Source organism: Panthera tigris, chromosome B2 (assembly GCF_018350195.1).
Source record: "Panthera tigris isolate Pti1 chromosome B2, P.tigris_Pti1_mat1.1, whole genome shotgun sequence".
Taxonomy (NCBI): domain Eukaryota; kingdom Metazoa; phylum Chordata; class Mammalia; order Carnivora; family Felidae; genus Panthera; species Panthera tigris.
In genome coordinates, this window is record NC_056664.1 from 871,654 (window position 1) to 891,097 (window position 19,444).

General features: G+C 36.5%; 2 protein-coding genes across 2 annotated transcripts; both read left to right on the forward strand.

Moving 5' to 3' along the window:
• Nucleotides 1–391: 391 nt before the first annotated feature.
• On the forward strand, nt 392–1,336 carry LOC102962066 (olfactory receptor 2W1-like). Its single transcript, XM_007085933.2, has one exon. It carries the CDS (start codon nt 392–394, stop codon nt 1,334–1,336), a length of 945 nt encoding a protein of 314 aa, XP_007085995.2.
• Nucleotides 1,337–16,307: 14,971 nt separating this feature from the next.
• Nucleotides 16,308–17,252, forward strand: LOC102962358 (olfactory receptor 2W1-like). The gene has a single exon (XM_007085934.2). It carries the CDS (start codon nt 16,308–16,310, stop codon nt 17,250–17,252), a length of 945 nt encoding a protein of 314 aa, XP_007085996.2.
• The last annotated feature ends 2,192 nt before the right edge of the window (nt 17,253–19,444 follow it).

Genomic DNA, 19,444 nt, shown 5'->3' on the forward strand with positions numbered 1-19,444 from the left:
GTGGTTGGGTTTACCATAACATTTTTATTTATTTAAAAAAATTAATATTCACTTATTTTTGAGAGAGAGAGAGCCCACTAGTGGGGGAGATACAGAAAAAGGAGACACATAAGCTGTGAGATCATGAACTGAGCCAAAGTCAGATGCTTAATCAAGTGAGCCACCCAGGATCCCTTACCATATTATTTTTAGAACCACGCTGATTTATGAGTACACACAGAGCATCTTTGAGTATTGGCAAAGAGTGTTAAAAGGGGTGTTCTGAGTGGGAGAGAGCACAAAACAAGTGAATTTGGACACTCATGTAAACTTCAGAGATTTTTGTTTCTACCTAAAGCTGATGCTATTTTTTATTACCATGGCATTATCTCCTAGACCTTTATGAGGAGTCATGAACAAAAACAATGGAAGTTCCATGACAGACTTCATCCTGCTGGGGTTTTCTGATCGGCCCCAATTAGAACACATCATCTCTGGGGTTGTCTTCATCTTCTATATTGTGACTCTGGTAGGAAACACAACCATCATCCTTGTATCTAACCTAGACAGCCAGCTCTGTACGCCTATGTATTTCTTCCTATCCAATTTGTCTTTTCTGGACCTCTGTTATGCAACTAGCATTATCCCACAGATGCTGGTAAATCTATGGGGTCCAACAAAGTCTATTACCTACGGAGGGTGTGTGCTCCAATTCTTCTTTGCCCTTGACTTGGGAGCCACAGAATGTCTTCTCTTGGCTGTGATGGCCTATGATCGCTACGCTGCTGTCTGTCAACCTCTTCACTACACAGTAATAATGCACCCTCAACTTTGCCAAAAGATGGTGCTTGTCGCCTGGTTAGGTGGTCTTGGCAGTGCCTTAATCGTTTGCTCCTTGACTTTGAAGTTGCCAAGATGTGGGCACCGGGAGGTGAATAATTTTATCTGTGAGATGCCAGCCTTGCTCAAGATGGCTTGTGTCTACTCAAAAGTAATTGAGGTCATTGTCTATGCTCTTGGAGTGATATTTCTTCTAGCACCTTTATCACTAATTCTCATCTCATATGCAATTATCACTCAAGCTGTCATGAAGATCAAGTCAACAGCAAGGTGGCGTAAGGTCCTTAATACCTGTGGTTCCCACCTCACAGTAGTAACTCTGTTTTATGGAACAATCATTTATATGTACATGAAGCCACAGAATAGCACATCTGAAGATGAGGGGAAGTTCCTTACTCTCTTTTACACAATCGTCACACCCACCCTTAACCCTCTGATCTACACTTTGAGAAACAAGGATGTGAAGAGTGCAGTAAAAAGAATACTGTATGTGAGAAAATGGTCAGCAAAGTCATGAGTTAGATGGAAGAGAGGTAAGGAAATAACATTGACCTTTACCAACAGAAGATGAATGATTCACTTTCACAAACAGCATTTATGGGATGTTTACCTTGTATCAAGAATTGTGCTATAGACTGATTTATATCAGTCTATATTAAATTATATATAATTTAATATATATTTATTATATATATATTATATTTTATTATATATATAATTATATAATTATATAATTATATAATTATATAATTATATTATATATAATTAAATCAGAAATTATAAGGAGATAGAGATGCAGACACATAAGGAAACTTGAATTCATATACTTAAAAGCCTTCAAGACTAATCAGGAACTACAGACAAGTAAACCTAGAAATGTGAAAAGTGGTTAAGTACAGAAATATATGTACAAGGTATTAAGAAAATATTTCACACGGAAATTTTAATATAACCCTTTAATATAGGGTTATATTAACCTTATAATAATAACCCTTTAATATAGCGTTACACTGGACACTGATTTTTTTTTCTTCCAGACTTTTCTTCCATATTTTTATATGCAATGACACTACATTTTATTCACCTGTTGTTATCATTGGGGCTTTTGTGGTACAGATCAACTGCCCACCGATACCCATCCACCTCCTCCCTCAAGTTTTAACTGGGCCCAGGGCCCATTAAACTGGGCCCATCCTGCATATCACATTTCAAGACTGGCTTCTACCAACATAATGCCAGGAAAACAATGTGTGCAATTCCTGGGTTATCTTCTCAAATATGAAGCCATTTATTGTCAGCCTTCTCCCTCCTGTTCCTGCTGTCTAGGATGTGAATGTGGAGAGTTTGTAGTTTTTCCAATATCCCTAAGAGGGAATGGAACAATAAGGTGTAACCACAACCACCCACCAGCAGAGAAATGCCTCTAGACTCTTAGAGCAGAAAAATCTTCATTATTATTTAATATTAATTAAGCCACTCTATTTTGGAGTCTCCTTTTTAGAAGGCTTAATTTTCCCATCCATGGCCTAAAGAGGAGTTTAGGCTTTTTCCTGTAAAGTCATGCAGTCCTTGGACCAGCACCAACAGCATCACTTGGCAACTTACCAAAACTGAACAACCTTGGACCCACCCCACACTTATTCAACCGACAATACAGATGGACCCAGCAGCTGATGTTTTTAATCAACACTGCAGGTGATCAGGCTAAAGTTTGAGAACTACTGTTACAGAGAATAGGGAGACGTTGAGTCTCCAAACAGAAAATGTACATAGTTTTATAGATTTTAATTGATTTCCTTCCTATAGACATGGGAAAATAAATGGGTAATAGTTTCTCAAGGCTCTTAGATAAGAGTAATGAAGGAAATGAGAAGTTTCATTAAATGAAATCAATATAAAAGGTTATTCTTCATTTAATACGATCTTTTGTTCTTTTGTTTTATAATTGCTCTCCTTGTACTGAATTATGGTGACAGTTGATGGTAATTTTGGCAAAGGAGCTTAATGCTCTTATTTGACACAACAAAAATTTACCAATGTCTTGTTTTTTCTCTATTATTTTTTACTTTGTTTTACTGGGAAATACATTCAAATTCTGAGTATCTCTATTAGGAGAAAAAACACTTCCCTTCTCTACAAGGTGACCATTTCAGAGATTGGAAATCCTCTGCATGTGAGAGTCCTCACATTTATGGTGCTCGTGCTCTGTGATTTCAAGGCTGAGTAAGCTGCCATCTACCCAGAATATTTGGGTGTGAATATGGGGTTGTAAGTCTTCATCATCTTTTTTCCATCATATTTAAACTTTCTGGTTTCCAGGGTTCCATAGTGAAAAACCTGAAGTTGTCATTCTTTTTTTGAGGTAACTTTAAAATTTCCAGGTGTGTAAGCCTTGATAAAAATAAGATCTGAAAGAGGATGATGATACCCAAACATATGAAGGCACAGAGAAAATACAAACTTCGTGGAATTGTAAGGAGATTGAGAGGAGAACATGTAAGATGGTGACTGGCCACTGAAAATGAATATCAACTTTTCTTTTTGAAAAAAGCTGATCTCGAACTTGATAAACAAGTAGTCTGTCACTTAAAAAACTCATACTCAACTTCTACACTCAGTTTATATCTTATCTCATGAGAAATGTCATTACAAACCTCAGAAATTTGTCCTTTGAATTCCCTCCAAAACCTGCTCCTGTCACTATATTGGCATTATCTCTTTTTATATATTTACTTGTATAAACGTTTGAGGAAAAGACATTGGTGAAGCTTTCAATAACAGAACCTCTTATTCATGTGAGATTATGCTGTGTCTAAATTGGCTTCTAACATGAAATACATACTCTGTAAATATCTATAGTACTATTAAGTGAATGAACCATTTTTAATAAATATACATGAAAATGTTATTATTCTACAGAATATGTCAAAGATTCATTGGGTAATAAATACTAGAGCAACATCTTCAGGCTTTTAATGTTTAGGACATTTGCAAAGTAAGAAAAGGGAAAGATAGAATACATTTTTTTTCATGTGCATAATATTATAGATTCCATATAAGTGTGTATCTGGAAATTAAACAACAACAACAAAAAGAAGAGAAATAAAAAAGGTTCCCAATATCTCAACCTAGAAACAGTGAATTCTACCTTTATAAGTGATTTCCTTTTAATTTCTTCCAATCCATACTAAAGTTTGTCACACTGAGTACCTGATTTCCTTCCCCAGAGTATGCATTCATGTCATATATATCACTTCCAAAGGAGAAAACCTTGGCTCCTAGAGAAGTGGCAAATCTCTTAGCAAATACACTGATGGGTAGCCCTCCAAAAAGCCACAGTACATGAATAGACACAGAGTGTAACTGTGATGTAAAACGTCACTGGGAGGGAGTTTCTGACAATGGCAAAAAGATTGAAAACCAATGTCTCAGTGTCATAGCACGTGCTTGTCCCTGACTGCAAAGATGACTGAGATCTCCCCTGGCCCAAATCGACTGAAAAGGCAGCATACCCAGGCTCTAGCACCTCAGGAAGGTATGAATGGTCTTCTAGGTTAGTGGCTGACACCTTGGATCCAAGGATAGCCTCCGTTAATCAGGTTCAAATGCTGGGGATTCCCTGGAACTACAGAAAAATTTGACAACACCATGTATTACCACAAGTTTGGGGAAACAGTCATCTTACTCTTTTTGTATTAGTTATCTACTGCCTCATAAATATTGTTTTTAGAAACTAACGGGACTGCTAGAAATGATAGACATAGGTTGAAAATCTCAACCCCACCAGTCTAAGAAGGTTGTAAAACTAATTCGTAATTCTATTGGCAGCAAACTTGTCCTAATTATATGAAGCTACTTCTACTCTTTGCTTTCAGTTCTGTTAAACAACGGCAGATCTGTGTCAAAAGAAAACAACTCCTTTTTGCTTTTTAGGGATACTTTTCAGAATATTATTAGCTACTCGTCATTTTTCAGAAACAGCAGCCACTTCTTAAGGAGGACACTCATTACTATCACTCCTTCATAAATCCGTACATTTTCTTTGGAGCTGAGGATTCAAGAGAAACTAGACTCTGCTTCAGGTTGCAGTGATAACATGAAAGGAAATACTCCCAGAGAGTAACTTAACTTTCACCTATTTCCTCTATGATGTTAAGCGCACATTTATAGCAGCCGTGTGAAAACTATGGGTCATGTTTTACCCCCTTGTTTGCCAACTAAAATATCAAAAGAAAACTTTCTGTCCATTGTATCATTGTATCTTACTGGGAAGAAATGTTCCATGAACTCTGAGTACAAATATATGGCCTATTGCTTTTCTTCGTTATCACTACTTTCCAATGTATTCATCAGTCGCCAATTGCAGCTTTAGCAGGACGTCCAGTGTTTCCATTTTGGGCTCCCCTTCCCCAGGTATAATCTCAAATCTTCTAATCTTCAGAGTACTTGCCTATCAGTGTGCTTGCCAACCAGTAAATACTCTATATTAACTGCACTACTGCCATTTCTGCTTCAAGCCACAGGTCCCATGCTACCTTTTGGGGGATGATGCCACAGGTGCCAAGGCACTACTGGGGGCTGATGGTCCTTCAGGCATAAACGCTGACCATCCCTATCATAAGGAGGACCAGTATTCCAGACTTCTGCCCCAGCCTCGCTGGGCCTTCTAAGGAGGCACACTCCCCTGCTCTCTTTTGCATGAGAAATGGGTCCCTGTGAGCCCTGCCTTCAGTCTTTGAATTGGCCTACACCACAAAATGCTCAACGCCTATGTGACAAGCCCACAGCTAACATCATATTCAATGGTGGATGTCTACCCTCACCACCTCTGTTCAACACAGTATTAGAAGTCAGAGCCAGAGCACCTAGGCAAGAAAAAGAAATACAGGCAAGCAAATAAGGAAGGAAGAAATAAAACTGTCTGTATATGCTGATGACATGATATCATATATAGAAAATCCTAAGATTCCACCATAAAAGTGAGCTAGTGAACAGTTCTTTAAAGTTGCAGGGTACAAAATCAATAAACAAAAATACATCATTTTTTATAGAATAATTGTGAACTACTAGAAGGGAAATTAAGAAAAACTATCTCATTTACAATCACGTCAAAAAGAATAAATTTCACCAAGGATGTGAAAGACCTGTACGCTCAAAAGTATAAGATTGATGCAAAAGACTGAAGACACAAATAAATGGAAATACAGTCCATACTTATGGATTGGAAAAATAGTTTTAAATGTATATACTACCCAAATCCAGCTACAAATTCAATACAGTCCCATTCATAATTCCAATGGCATTTCTCCTAGAAATACAACAAATAATTCTAACATTTGTATGGAACCAAAAAAAGCCTGGAAATGCTAAAGGAATCTTGAAAGAACAACAACATTGAAGGCATTACACACCTTAATTCCAAATTATATTAAAATCCATAGTAATCAAAGCCATGTGGTGTTAATACAAGAATAGACACATATATCAACAGAACAAAGGGGCATCTCAGAAATAAATTCATATTAATGGGTAATTTAGGATTTGTGATTATATATATACATATATATATACATATATATACAGAGGTATATATATACATATACATATACACACACACATTGATATATTTATATAGATATATACCCCACCACAGTGAAAACATGAATAGACTTTGAGGGCATTATGCTAAGTTAGGTAAGTCACAGAAACACACATACTGCATGATGTCACTTATATGTAGAATCTGTAAAAAAGAGTAAAACTCATTGAAACAGAGAGAAAAAAACTGGTTGATAGGAGCTGAGGGTGGGAGAAATATGGAGAAGTTGATAAACAGGTACAAACTTCAGCTTAAGGTGAATAAGGCATGAGGATCTCATGTAAAATATGGTGTCTACAGATGATAACACTATAATTCATAATTGAAATCTGCTGGGAGAGTAGAACTGAAATGTTCTTACTAAGTCAAAAAATAAATACATGAGGTGATGAGCCACCTGGGTGGCTCAGTCGGTTGAGTGTCCAATATCAGCTCAGGCCATGACCTTGCAGTTCATGAGTTTGAGCCCAACATCAGGCTCACTGCTGTCAGCACAGAGCCTGCTTTAGATCCACTGTCTCCTTATTTTCTGTCCCTCCCCTTCTTGTACTCTCTTAAAAATAAATAAACATTTAAGGAGTACATGAGCCTATGGATGTGTTAAATCAACTAGATGCGGGAGAGTATCTTTTCAAAGTGTATACATATATCAAATCTCCATGATGGACACATTAAATATCTTACAATTTTATGTCTCAATTGTACTTCAATAAAGCTGAATCTGAAAGAAAGAAAGAAAGAAAGAAAGAAAGAAAGAAAGAAAGAAAGAAAGAAAGAAAGAAAGAGAGAGAAAGAGAGAGAGAAAGGAGGAAAAGAAACAGCAGCTTTAGGGAAGAGTGGTGGAGAGTGCTATTTTACAAAAGGCGGTCCAGGAGAGTTCTCTGAGCAGAGACCTGAATAAAGCAGGGGGGTCAGTATCAAGACACTTATGAGTAAGAGTATTCCCAGGAAGTTGCAAGGGAAATGTTTGATGTGTTTGTTAAACAGCAAGAAAGGCCTCGCAGCTGAATCCTTAGTGGCCCTCTAGCAACAGCAGCAGCAGCAACAGCAGCAGCAGCAGGAAAAGCACTAACCATGAGAAGGCTTGTATTTCATATCAGTTTTAGTCTAAAAGGAATTATTCAGAATTAGGAGATTCTATAAGACAACTTGCCTGGCCTGTTTTTTTTTTTTTTCTAATGTTAGTCAACATACAGTTCAATATTAGCGTCAGGAGTAGAATTCAGTGATTCATCACTTACATACAATATCCAGTGTTCATGCCAAGTGTCCTCCTTAATGCCCAACACCCACCTAGCCCATTTCCGACCCACATCCCTCCATCAACCTTCAGTTTGTTCTCTATCATTAAGAGTCTTCTGTGGTTTGTTTTTCTCACTCCTCTTCCCCCGCCATTCCCTTATGTTCACCAGTTTTGTTTCTTAAATACCACATATAAACAAAATTATATGGTATTTGTCTTTCTCTGACTTATTTTACCTAGCATAATACATCCTAGCTCCATCCACATTGTTGCAAATGGAAACTATTTCATTCTGTTTGAACGTTGAGTAATATTCCATTATATATATCTATATTGTCATATTTTCTTTATCGATTCATCAGTCAATAGACATTTGGGCTCTTTCCATAATCTGGCTATTTCAGATAATGCTGCTATAAATATCGGGATGCAATTCAAATCAGCATTTTCATAAACTTTGGGGAAGTACCTAACAGTGCAATTACTGAGTGGTAGGGTTTTTCTATTTTTCATTTTCTGACAAACCTCCATACAGTTTTCTAGAGTCACTGAACCACTTTTCCTTTCCACCAACAGTTTAAGACGGTTCCCCTTTCTCTGCATCCTTGCCAACATCTGTTGTTTTCTGAGTTGTTAATTTTAGTCATTCTGATAGGTGTCTGACAAGTGATGAGGTACTACTATGGTTTTGATTTGCATTTTCCTAATGATGAGTGATGTTAAGATCCTTTCATGTGTCTCTTGGCTATCTGGATGTCTTCCTTGGAAAAAAAGTCTATTCTTGTCTTCTGCCCATTTTTAACTGGATTTTTTGTTTTATTAGTGTTGAGTGTTATATGTTGTTTATATTTTTGGATACTATCCCTTTATCAGATATGTCATTTGCAAATATCTTCTCCTATTCTATAGGCTGCCTTTTAGTTTTGTTGGTCGTTTCCTTTTCTGTGTGGAAGCTATTTATCTTGGTGAAGTCCCAACAGTTCATGTTTCCTTTTGTTTCCCATGCCTCACAAGAATTTTCTAGTAAGACCTTGCTATGGCCAATGTCAAAGAGGTTACTGTCTTAGTTGTCCTCTAGGATTTTGATGGTTTCCTCTCTCACATTTAGGTCTTTCATCCATTTTGAATTCACTTTTGTGTATGGTGTAAGAAAGTGGTCCAGGTTCATTCTTTTGCATGTCGGTCTCCAGTTTTCCCAACACCATTTGTTGAAGAGACTGTCTTTTTTCCACTGGATATTCTTTCCTGCTTTGTTGAAGATAAGTTGACCATATGGTTATGGGTCCATTTCTGGTTCTCTATTCTGTTCCATTGATCTAAGTGTCTGTTTTTGTGCCACTGCCATACTATCTTAATGATTACGGTTTTGTAACACAACCGAAAGTCTAGAATTGTAATGCCTCCAGCTTTGCTTTGCTTCTCTAGATTGCTTTGGCTATTTGGGGTCTTTTGTGGTTCCATACAAATTTTAGGATTGTTGCTACTAGCTCTGCAAAAACTGTCCGTTGTATTTTCATACGGTTTAGTTGCCTTAGTATGGACATTTTAACAATATTTTCCTTTCCAATCCATGAGCATGGAATGTTTTTCCATTTCTCCATGTCATCTTCCATTTCTCTCATGAGTATTCTATAGTTTTCAGAGTACATCCATTTTCCCCCTTTGGTTAGGTTTATTCGTAGTTGTCTTATGGTTTTTGGTGCAATGGTAAATGGGCTGGATTTCTTGATTTCTTTTCTGCCAGTTCATTATTTGCATATAAAAATGCAGAATTTTTCTGTTCACTGGTTTTGTATCTTGTGACTTCACTGAATTTGTTTATCAGTCTAGTAACTTTTTGGTGGAGTCTTTCAGGTTTCCTACATGGAGAATCATGTCATCCTTGAATAATGAAAGCTTGACTTCTTCCTCGCTGATTTGCATGCTCTTTTTGTTTTTTTTTTCTTGTTGTCTGATTGCAGAGGCTAGGATTTCTAGTACTATGCTAAGTAACACTGGTGAGAGTGGACATCCCTTCTTGTTCCTGAATGTAGAGGTACAGGTCTCAATTTTTCTCCCCTGAGGATAACATTAGCTTTGAATATTTTGTATAGGGCCTTTATGATGTATGTGGAGGTATGTTCCTTCTATCTCTACTTTACTGAGTGTTTTTATGATGAATGGATGTTGTACTTTGTCAACTTTTTTTCTGCATCTATTAACAGCATCCTATGGCTCTTATCCTTTCTTTTATTGATCACAACAATCACATTGACTTGCCAATATTCAAAAACTTTGCAGCAGAGGAATAACTCCCACTTGATCATGGTGAATAGTTCTTTTAATGTACTGTTGGATTCTATTTGCTAGTATTTTGTTGATAACTTTTGCATTCATGTTCATCCAGGATACTGGCCTGTAATCTTCCATTTTAGTGGGGTCTTTGCCTGGTTTAGAAATCAGGGAAATGTTTGCCTAATAGACGCATTTGGAAGTTTTCCTTCCATTTCTATTTTTTTGGGGATAGTTTCAGAAGAATGGCTATTAACACCTCTTTAAATATTTGGTGAACTCTCCAATGAAGTCCTCTGGCCTTGGACTTTGGTTTTCTGGGAGATTTTGTATTCCTCGTTCACTTTCCTTGCTGGTTATCAGTATTTTCAGGCTTTCTATTTCTTCCTTTTTCAGCTTTGGTAATTTATATGTTTCTAGAATTTTATTTATTTCTCCCAGATTTCCGAGATTGTTGACATATAAATTTTCAAAACATTCTCTTATGTTGCTTGTATTTCGGTGGTGTTACTTGTTACTTCTCCTCCCTCATATGTGATTTTATTTATGTGGGCCCTTTCTCTTTTCTTCTTGATGCATCTGGTGAGGAGTTTCTCAATTTTATTCATTTTTTCAAAGAGCCACCTCTGGTTGCATTTACCTGCACTACTGTTTCTTTGGTTTCCATACCATTTATTTCTGCTCTAAACTTTATTATTTCCTTCTTTGGCTGGCTTTGGGCTTCATTTGTTGTTCTTTCTCTATTTCCTTTTGGTGTAAGGCTAGGCTGTTTATTTCAGGTTGCCACTGGGTGGTATTTTTGCAGAAAAGGACTCACTGAGCACTACAGGAGAATTCTAGGCCCAGAAACATACCAGCCCCCTCACATGCACACACACATATGAAGGATTTTAATAATAAAGAGATACGATGGCATCACTGGGAAAAGAAAAATATTTAATAAATTAAACTGGAATTTGGTTATTCATATGGAAAACCAAATTTGGCTCCCTATGCTCTGCCATACAATAAATTAATTCCAGGTGTATTTAAGGTATGACTTCAAAATGATTAGGAAAAATATATATATGTAAATATCATTCTGACTCTGGAATAGAGAAGAAGGATTACTAAAGATTAATTAAGATATTCTTCCATGATTAAATTTAGAAATTCTGAACAGCAAGAGACATCTCTATTAAAGTAAAATGCTGAGGGAGCACCTGGGTGGCTCAGTCAGTTAAGCATCCAACTTTGGCTCAGGTCATGATCTCACAGTTTGTGTGCTCTAGCCCCACATCAGGCTCTGTGGTGACCACTCAGAGCCTGGAACCTGCTTCAGATTCTGTGTCTCCCTCTCTCTCTGCCTCTCCCCTGATTATATTCTGTCTCTCTCTCTCCTTCAAAAATAAGTAAACATCTAAAAGTTAAAGTAAAATGCCAAGGAAAAACTAAGAAAAAATATTGCCGGGCACACAACCAACAGAGAGTTAAAAGAAACTATACAAATCTCTAAAAATTAGTAACTAAAAAAGAGAAGCAAGGCCAAGGAACAGTTGTCAGAACCTACAAATGGGTTTCCAAAGAAGGACAATGTTACACAGCAGTAAGTATATGAAGATAAGTCAACCTCATTAGTTTTTAGGTAAATGGAAATCAAGGCTACAGCTCGATAATACTTATAATCTTTCAGTTGGCAATAATTTAAAAGTCCACTGGACCAGGTGTGGAGAAAATGTAAATCAATTGAATAATTTATACAAAACTAGGGTAGGAGAAATTGATAAAAACATTTTAGGGGAAAATATCTTATAAAATTTGCCTATTCCATAACCAGCAATTCCTATCCTAGGCATACACCCAAAAGACCTTCTTACATACACTAAGCCAAGAGATGTGAACAAAATTGTTCACCTTAACTAATGTCTTTCATGTGAGTCCAAAAGTATAATCAGCCAAAATGGCCATCAGTGAGTGAGGAGACAAAATAATTATAATATGTTCACACAATGGAATATTATACAATAGTGTAAGTAAATGAACCACAGCTACCCAAAAATATTGGATAATCTCAGTGACAAAAAGGTGAAAAAAGGAAAATGCCAAAAGAACATATAAGATATGATACCATTTGTGAAAGTTCAAATGAACTAAACTTTAAAATACATGCTATTTAGGCATCAACGTATGTGTGTGGGTGTTGTCAATACATAAACTACATTCTAATTCAAGTGTGTAATGAACACAAAATTCAGGATCATGATTTACCAAGGGTCAGGTAGGAATAAGAATTGTAAAAGGGGAGAAGTAGCTATAAATTTAAGATCCCAGTTCTTGAATTGAGTGGTAGGCCAAAATATGTTCATGGTATTATTTTTAATTGATTGAAAAAGGAACAATGATGATATGGCTCACTTACCACAGAATTAAGGTGATTCTGTAATTTTTTTGGCCTATATTATCTTCTGGCAAACACAACACCTAGATAATGCATACATTTCTTCAACTTGATAAAAAAAAAGTTGAGTTAAATGTACTAATTTTTGCAGACAGTTTACATTATATTTGAAATCTTCAATAGTAAATATAATACACAAATAAATCCATCTCTGAAATTAATTTCCATGCAAGAAATTAAAAAAAAAAAAAGGCAAGATGAAACCCTGTGTCTTAAGGGAACCTTTCCTAAAATAGTAGTCTGGAGAAGCATCTGACCATAGTCTAAGATTTGTTAATCACTTCTGTGGGGCACCAGTCCCCACGGTCTATACCACATGCACTGACTAGCCTTCATGTTCTACATAAACACTTCTTGGAGCACAAGTATACCAGAGAAGGGCTCTCCTTTCATGTGCAGACATCAGCCCACAAATGTGTCTAATGGGAGTGCTCACTAAAAGACTACAAATATCCCATAAAAAACACATTTACGAAACCAAATTTGTCAACTTTGCCACCGATCATGATTCTAGTTTTTCTCCAACATCCACATTAGAGACTTCACTGAATCTAAGCTCAGCTGTTGCATTTAAATCCAAATGTGATTGTGGAGTTAGTATAAGAAAGTGGTGTCTCATCAGTATTTCTTGGACTCTGTAACTTGCCAAACAAGAATCCTTCTGATTACCTGTGTAAAAATGGCAATATGGGTACCTTTGGGCTACATAAGAGCATGCGAGCTGTGAATTCTTCACTCCTGAAACGTAAATATGTTCTAATATTCTTTCTAGTTTTCTTTCCACATCATTGTTACATTCAAATTGTGTTTAAATATATTTGTTCCATTTGTCTTAAATTTCACTGAACAAACAAAAATGTAAGCTCATGCTGCACCTTTAGAAACTAAAGTCCACACCATGAAAAATGAAAACCGTTTCAGTGACAGTATAGTTTTCCTCTTTTTTAACATTGTTTCATCTGCTTGCACTCACAGTTTTAATTAAACATTGACTTTTAAATTAAAATGACAATGACATCTAAAAGGTGAGACCCATGGTTCAAAACAATGTGGAAAATGTTTGTAAGCATAAAATGAAAGCCCTATTTTGGATTCACAATATTAAATTACATGAGGAGTAACACTGGCTGGACACTTCCAATTAGTATACCTGGGGCCTTATGTGACCCAAAGCTTAAACTGAGCCAGTTTAGAATTACTGCTAAACCTACTTAGCATATATTTTAGAAACTGTGTGTGCATCATGAATGCTCACTGCTTTCTTCAGTGACATAGCACATCTGCAGAATTGTGTTCACGTCTCAACTAACTAATCCAAGGCATTTGATAATCCATTGTAAATCCAATGGATAGCAACCAGAAAAGCATGGTAATTAAACTTCATACAGTGTGAACAACAGTTGACAACCATCTAGCACTTAATCTGGGAACAAAAATCTAAGAGTGTATTCTAATATTAAAGGAAACTCAAAAGACAACAAATTTAAGGAGCCAAACTAAACAATATTGTCTGTAGATGCACATTTGGGTAATCACACTATTAAAATATAAGGAGGTGACTACTATAAACATGAGGATAGTGAATACTATGGGAGACATGGAATGGTAGTGATTGGGACAAGTCACAAAGAGAAGCTCCTGGGGTGCTTGGCAAGGTTTTATTTCTTGATCTGCATGTTACTTATAAGAGTATTCACCTTGATTCAGTGAGCTTTTGCTTTTTGTGTTTTATTTTATAATAAAACTGTGGTTTTTAATGAAGCATGTTGAAATGACTTCTTCCATGCTATTTCCAGAATAAAGAAAAACAGGCATTGCCTGAGGGTTGAAGAGGAATCTCTGAGCTCAACATAAGGAGTAAGTATGAGTCCCTCTTTAAAAGATAGTTAGAAAGCTATGAAAACAGTTGTGTGAACATTCTGTGGAAGGTCTGCTTTGTAGGGCAGAAGGCTGGATTGTGGCTTCTGACTCTATGCCAACTCTAAAATTCTATGGCTTCCTCATTCCCAACACTATCCCAACCTGACATGGTCAAGAAAAACCAACTGCATTTTGTAATCAATGCATTTGTGGAGCTTAAGTCCTCTGTCCTCTCCTGCCTCTGAGTTGATCAGTTCACTATGTACATTGTATTTGTGGGCACTTTTGTGTACATGAGTGTCTGTGCATTTGAAAAGTTATCCACACATAAAATTTTAACCATCCCAGTTTAGTTTTAGACCATCATGGTAATATTACCAGTGGGAAAAATGAAGAGAGTAAGTAAAAAATAAAATAGTAATAAGTTGTGGGTAGGTGAATACAATGTTTAACATTTTAGAATGAAATATGAACCAAGCACAGTTCTAGTGTTTTCACAAACCCTAACCCGGACAGCCTCGCTTTGAGGAACATTACTAGTTTTACAGAATGTACAGAGAACCTGATGTACAAACAGGTTATATAACTGCCCAAGGAGACTTTACTTCCCACTACTTAGCTAGGATTTCACACCAAGCTCTGAGTCCAGAATCCATGCACTTAAACACTAACTCAACTTAACTGACATCCTATCACATAAAGACTTCACAATTGTTAATTAAATGAAATTTCCATTTTTATATTGAGAAAAACTGTATCTCTGTATCAGACTACTTGGTAATCACAGTTCCTTCTTCATGATTATAACATTTTCAAGTTCTAACTAAAATGCTTGTAACAGTGATATACTGTAGGTAATTTTCCTTATTTCACTGTAACTGCAACAAATAAATTTAGTATTCTTTGGCTCCAAACACACTATGAATATAAAGTACTCTAGCAAAAGTCCATGTTCTAACATTATATGCATAAAAAATTTATAAGCCAAAAAATAAAACTAAAAAATATTGTAGGTTAATTCACTCATTATTCCATATATTTAATAATATGATAAAGTATACAGAAATAGTGAAATTTATGTATTATTTATTCCTTTTCTGTATTATTTCAGAATTTAAGTCAGATTTTACCTACAGAGTTCTGAAGAGACCAGAGAATTGATCCATATGATTGATAAATTCCAAGGGGTAAACAACTCACTGATTGTTTAATGAACAGATCCTGCTGAATAGCCCGGTGAGTAGGAGCTAACATAGGTTTTTGATATGTATATGTGGTAACCAAATGTTTCTGGAATAGGCTCCTTTTAACTCTGTAACAAATTCTAAGGCTATTTAAATGGTATAATAGCAGTCATAAAAGGTACTCAAAGCAACACATAGCCTCTGTACATGTAAATAATTGTTAATAAAAGAGACAAATTTTTTCCTGGCACCAAACAAGAGCAGTATAGTGAGGAACACCAAAATTGATACAGAAATATCAATGTCTGCATGGCTGAATGGGAGTGAAAATATGAGGAAGAGGTTGGTGGTGATGGTGATGATAATGGCTGGAATACAGACATTTGGACATAAATGTGGGAAGTGATTCTGCTACCAAATGGTGCAGCTTATCCCAGCATAATAGGTTATTTAACTTTTTACCTCAAACTCCTCTCCTTTGATAAGGGAAAATTGTGTCATGTCAAGTGATCTAATGTCATAATTTGAAGAAGGAACAGCACTAAACATATCCTACTCTTAAATTATGTAATTAACTTTATGGATTTATTGCTTACCCAAAATACAGAGAATCATAGGTGTCATAGCATATTAAGCCTTTTCAATTATTTACAATTCAGTGTGATTGGGTTTATCGTATTATTTTTAGAACCACTCTGGTGATGAGTGAACATGCAGAAGCTATGGTCACTGAATACAAGAGTGTTAAAAGAAATGTTCCAAAGGGAGAAGGCACACAAACAAGTGAATTTGGGACACTCATGGCAAACATCAGAGATCTTATTTCTACCTAAGGTGATGCTATTTTTTTTTTTAATTACCAGGGTACTGTCTTCTAGACCTTCATGAGGAGTCATGAACAAAAACAATGGAAGTTCCATGACAAACTTCATCCTGCTGGGGTTTTCTGATCGGCCCCAATTAGAACACATCATCTCTGGGGTTGTCTTCATCTTCTATATTGTGACTCTGGTAGGAAACACAACCATCATCCTTGTATCTAACCTAGACAGCCAGCTCCATACTCCCATGTATTTCTTCCTATCCAATTTGTCTTTTCTGGACCTCTGTTATGCAACTAGCATTATCCCACAGATGCTGGTAAATCTATGGGGTCCAACAAAGTCTATTACCTACGGAGGGTGTGTGCTCCAATTCTTCTTTGCCCTTGACTTGGGAGCCACAGAATGTCTTCTCTTGGCTGTGATGGCCTATGATCGCTACGCTGCTGTCTGTCAACCTCTTCACTACACAGTAATAATGCACCCTCAACTTTGCCAAAAGATGGTGCTTGTCGCCTGGTTAGGTGGTCTTGGCAGTGCCTTAATTCTTTGCTCCTTGACTCTGAAACTGCCAAGATGTGGGCACCGGGAGGTGGATAATTTTTTCTGTGAGATGCCAGCATTGCTCAAGATGGCTTGTGTCTACTCAAAAGTAATTGAGGTCGTTGTCTATGCTCTTGGAGTGATATTTCTTCTAGTACCTCTATTACTAATTCTAATCTCATACGCAGTTATCACTCAAGCTGTTATGAGGATCAAGTCAACAGCAAGGTGGAGTAGGGTCCTTAATACCTGTGGTTCCCACCTCACAGTAGTAACTCTGTTTTATGGAACTCTCATTTATATGTACATGAAGCCACAGAATAGCACATCCCAAGATGAGGGGAAGTTCTTTACACTCTTTTACACAATTGTTACACCTACCCTTAACCCTCTGATCTACACTTTAAGAAACAAAGATGTAAAGAGTTCAGTAAAGAGAATACTGTGTATAGAAAAATGGTCAGCAAAGTCATGAGTTAGATGGGTGAGAGGTAAAGAAATAACACTGACCTTTACCAAGAGAAGATGTAGCGATTCATTTATGTAAAGAGCATTTACTAGGTGTTTACCATGTACCAAGAATTGTTGAGGTAGTGACTTTCTAAAGAAGTAGGAAGCACACAGAATTATAAGGAGATAGAGATGCAGTTTCATAAAGAAACTTCAATGTATACACTTAAAAGCCTTCAAGACTAGTCAGGAACTACGGATAAGTAAACATAGAATTACGAAAAGTGGTTTAGTTTAGTAATAGATGCCTGTACAAGATATTAAAAAAAAATATTTCACATGGAATTTTATTTTAATGTACGATTACAATGGACACTGATTTCTTCTTACCAGACTTACCACTTTTATGCGAAATAATGTCCTCTTCATCCACCTGATATGTCATCAGGGATTTTGTGGTGCAGATCAACTCCCCACTAATATTCACCCAACTTCTGCCTCAATTTTTAATTGTTGCAGAGCCATCATGTGGCATATCACATTTCTTAGACTGGCCTCCACTAACACAATGCCAAGAAATTCTGAGTAGCTCTATGCGGGAGAAAAAAACACTCCACTTCTTTACAACTTGACCATTTCCAAGAGTGGAAATCCTCTTCCTGTGAGAGTCCTCACATTACCGTGCCCTTGCACCTTATGATATGGTGGTGGAGTTAGCTGTCATCCACCTGGGGTATTTGGGTGGGGTACATGAGTTGTAAGGGTTGAAGGTATTTTCTCTCCCATCCTTAAACCTTCTAGTTCCCAGGTTTCCACAGTGAAAACATTATTTGAAGTTGTGATACTTTTGGGAATAACACTAAAATCACCAGTTTCATAGGCCTTGGTAAAAATAAAAATCTGAGAGAGGATGATGATACCAAAACATAGGAAGGCACAGAGAAAATATAAACTTCATAGTATTGTAAGGAATTTGAGAGGAGAACATATAGAATGGTGACAGTCTGGTCACTGGAAACGAATACCAACTTTTCTTTGTGAGAAAAGCTCATCCCAGTCTTGATAAACAAGTAATTTGTCATTTAAAAATCTCTTACTCAACTTTGCACTCAGTTGATATCTTGGCTCATGAGAAACATCATTACAAATCTCATATATCTGTCCTTTGAATTCCCTCCAAAACCTGCCCTTGTCACTACACTGGCATTATCTAATTTTTTTATTTCCTTATATGTTTGTTTGATAAAAAGACATTGGTGAGCTTTTCAACACCATAGAAACTCTTATTCATATGAGATTTTGCTGTGTCTATAGTGGCTTATGATAAAATTACATATTGAGTATCTGTACAATAATTAAATGAATGAATCATTTTTAAATAAAATATATGAAAATGATATTATTCTACAGAATATGATAAATATATTTGATAAATGATAAATGATATGATATGATAAATAACAATGAATGCTGGAGCAACATCTTTAGGCTTTAATATTTAGGACATTTTGCAACACCTAAGACCTAGGAGAAGGAAAAGATAGGATAATTTTTTTCTTTTAAGTGCATACATTTATGGAATCCTTATAAGTGTATATCAGGACATGAGGAAAACAGGAGAAATATAAGAAAACTTTCTCTTTGTCTCATAACCTAGAATGATGACTGCTAACTTTATAGTAGATTCCCTTTAATTTATTCCCATCCACACAAAAATTTGGGTCACACTAAGGACCTGACTTACCAGTGTATGCATTCACATCACATATGTTACTCCCAAGGAAGAAAACCTTGGCGTCTAGAGAAGTGGAGAAACTCATAGCAAATACACTGATGGGTAGCCCTCCAAAAAGCCACAGTACATGAATAGACACAGAGTGTAACTGTGATGTGAAAACGTCACTGGGAGGGAGTTTCTGACAATGGCAAAAAGATTGAAAACCAATGTCTCAGTGTCATAGCACGTGCTTGTCCCTGACTGCAAAGATGACTGAGATCTCCCCTGGCCCAAATCGACTGAAAAGGCAGCATACCGAGGCTCTAGCACCTCAGGAAGGTATGAATGGTCTTCTAGGTTAGTGGCTGACACCTTGGATCCAAGGATAGCCTCCGTTAATCAGGTCCAAATGCTGGGGATTCCCTGGAACTACAGAAAAATTTGACAACACCATGTATTACCACAAGTTTGGGGAAACAGTCATCTTACTCTTTTTGTAT

Coding starts and splice junctions, on each gene's coding strand:
- LOC102962358 (XM_007085934.2), top strand. CDS start 16,308: ATGAACAAAAACAATGGAAGTTCCATGACAAACTTCATCCTGCTGGGG.
- LOC102962066 (XM_007085933.2), top strand. CDS start 392: ATGAACAAAAACAATGGAAGTTCCATGACAGACTTCATCCTGCTGGGG.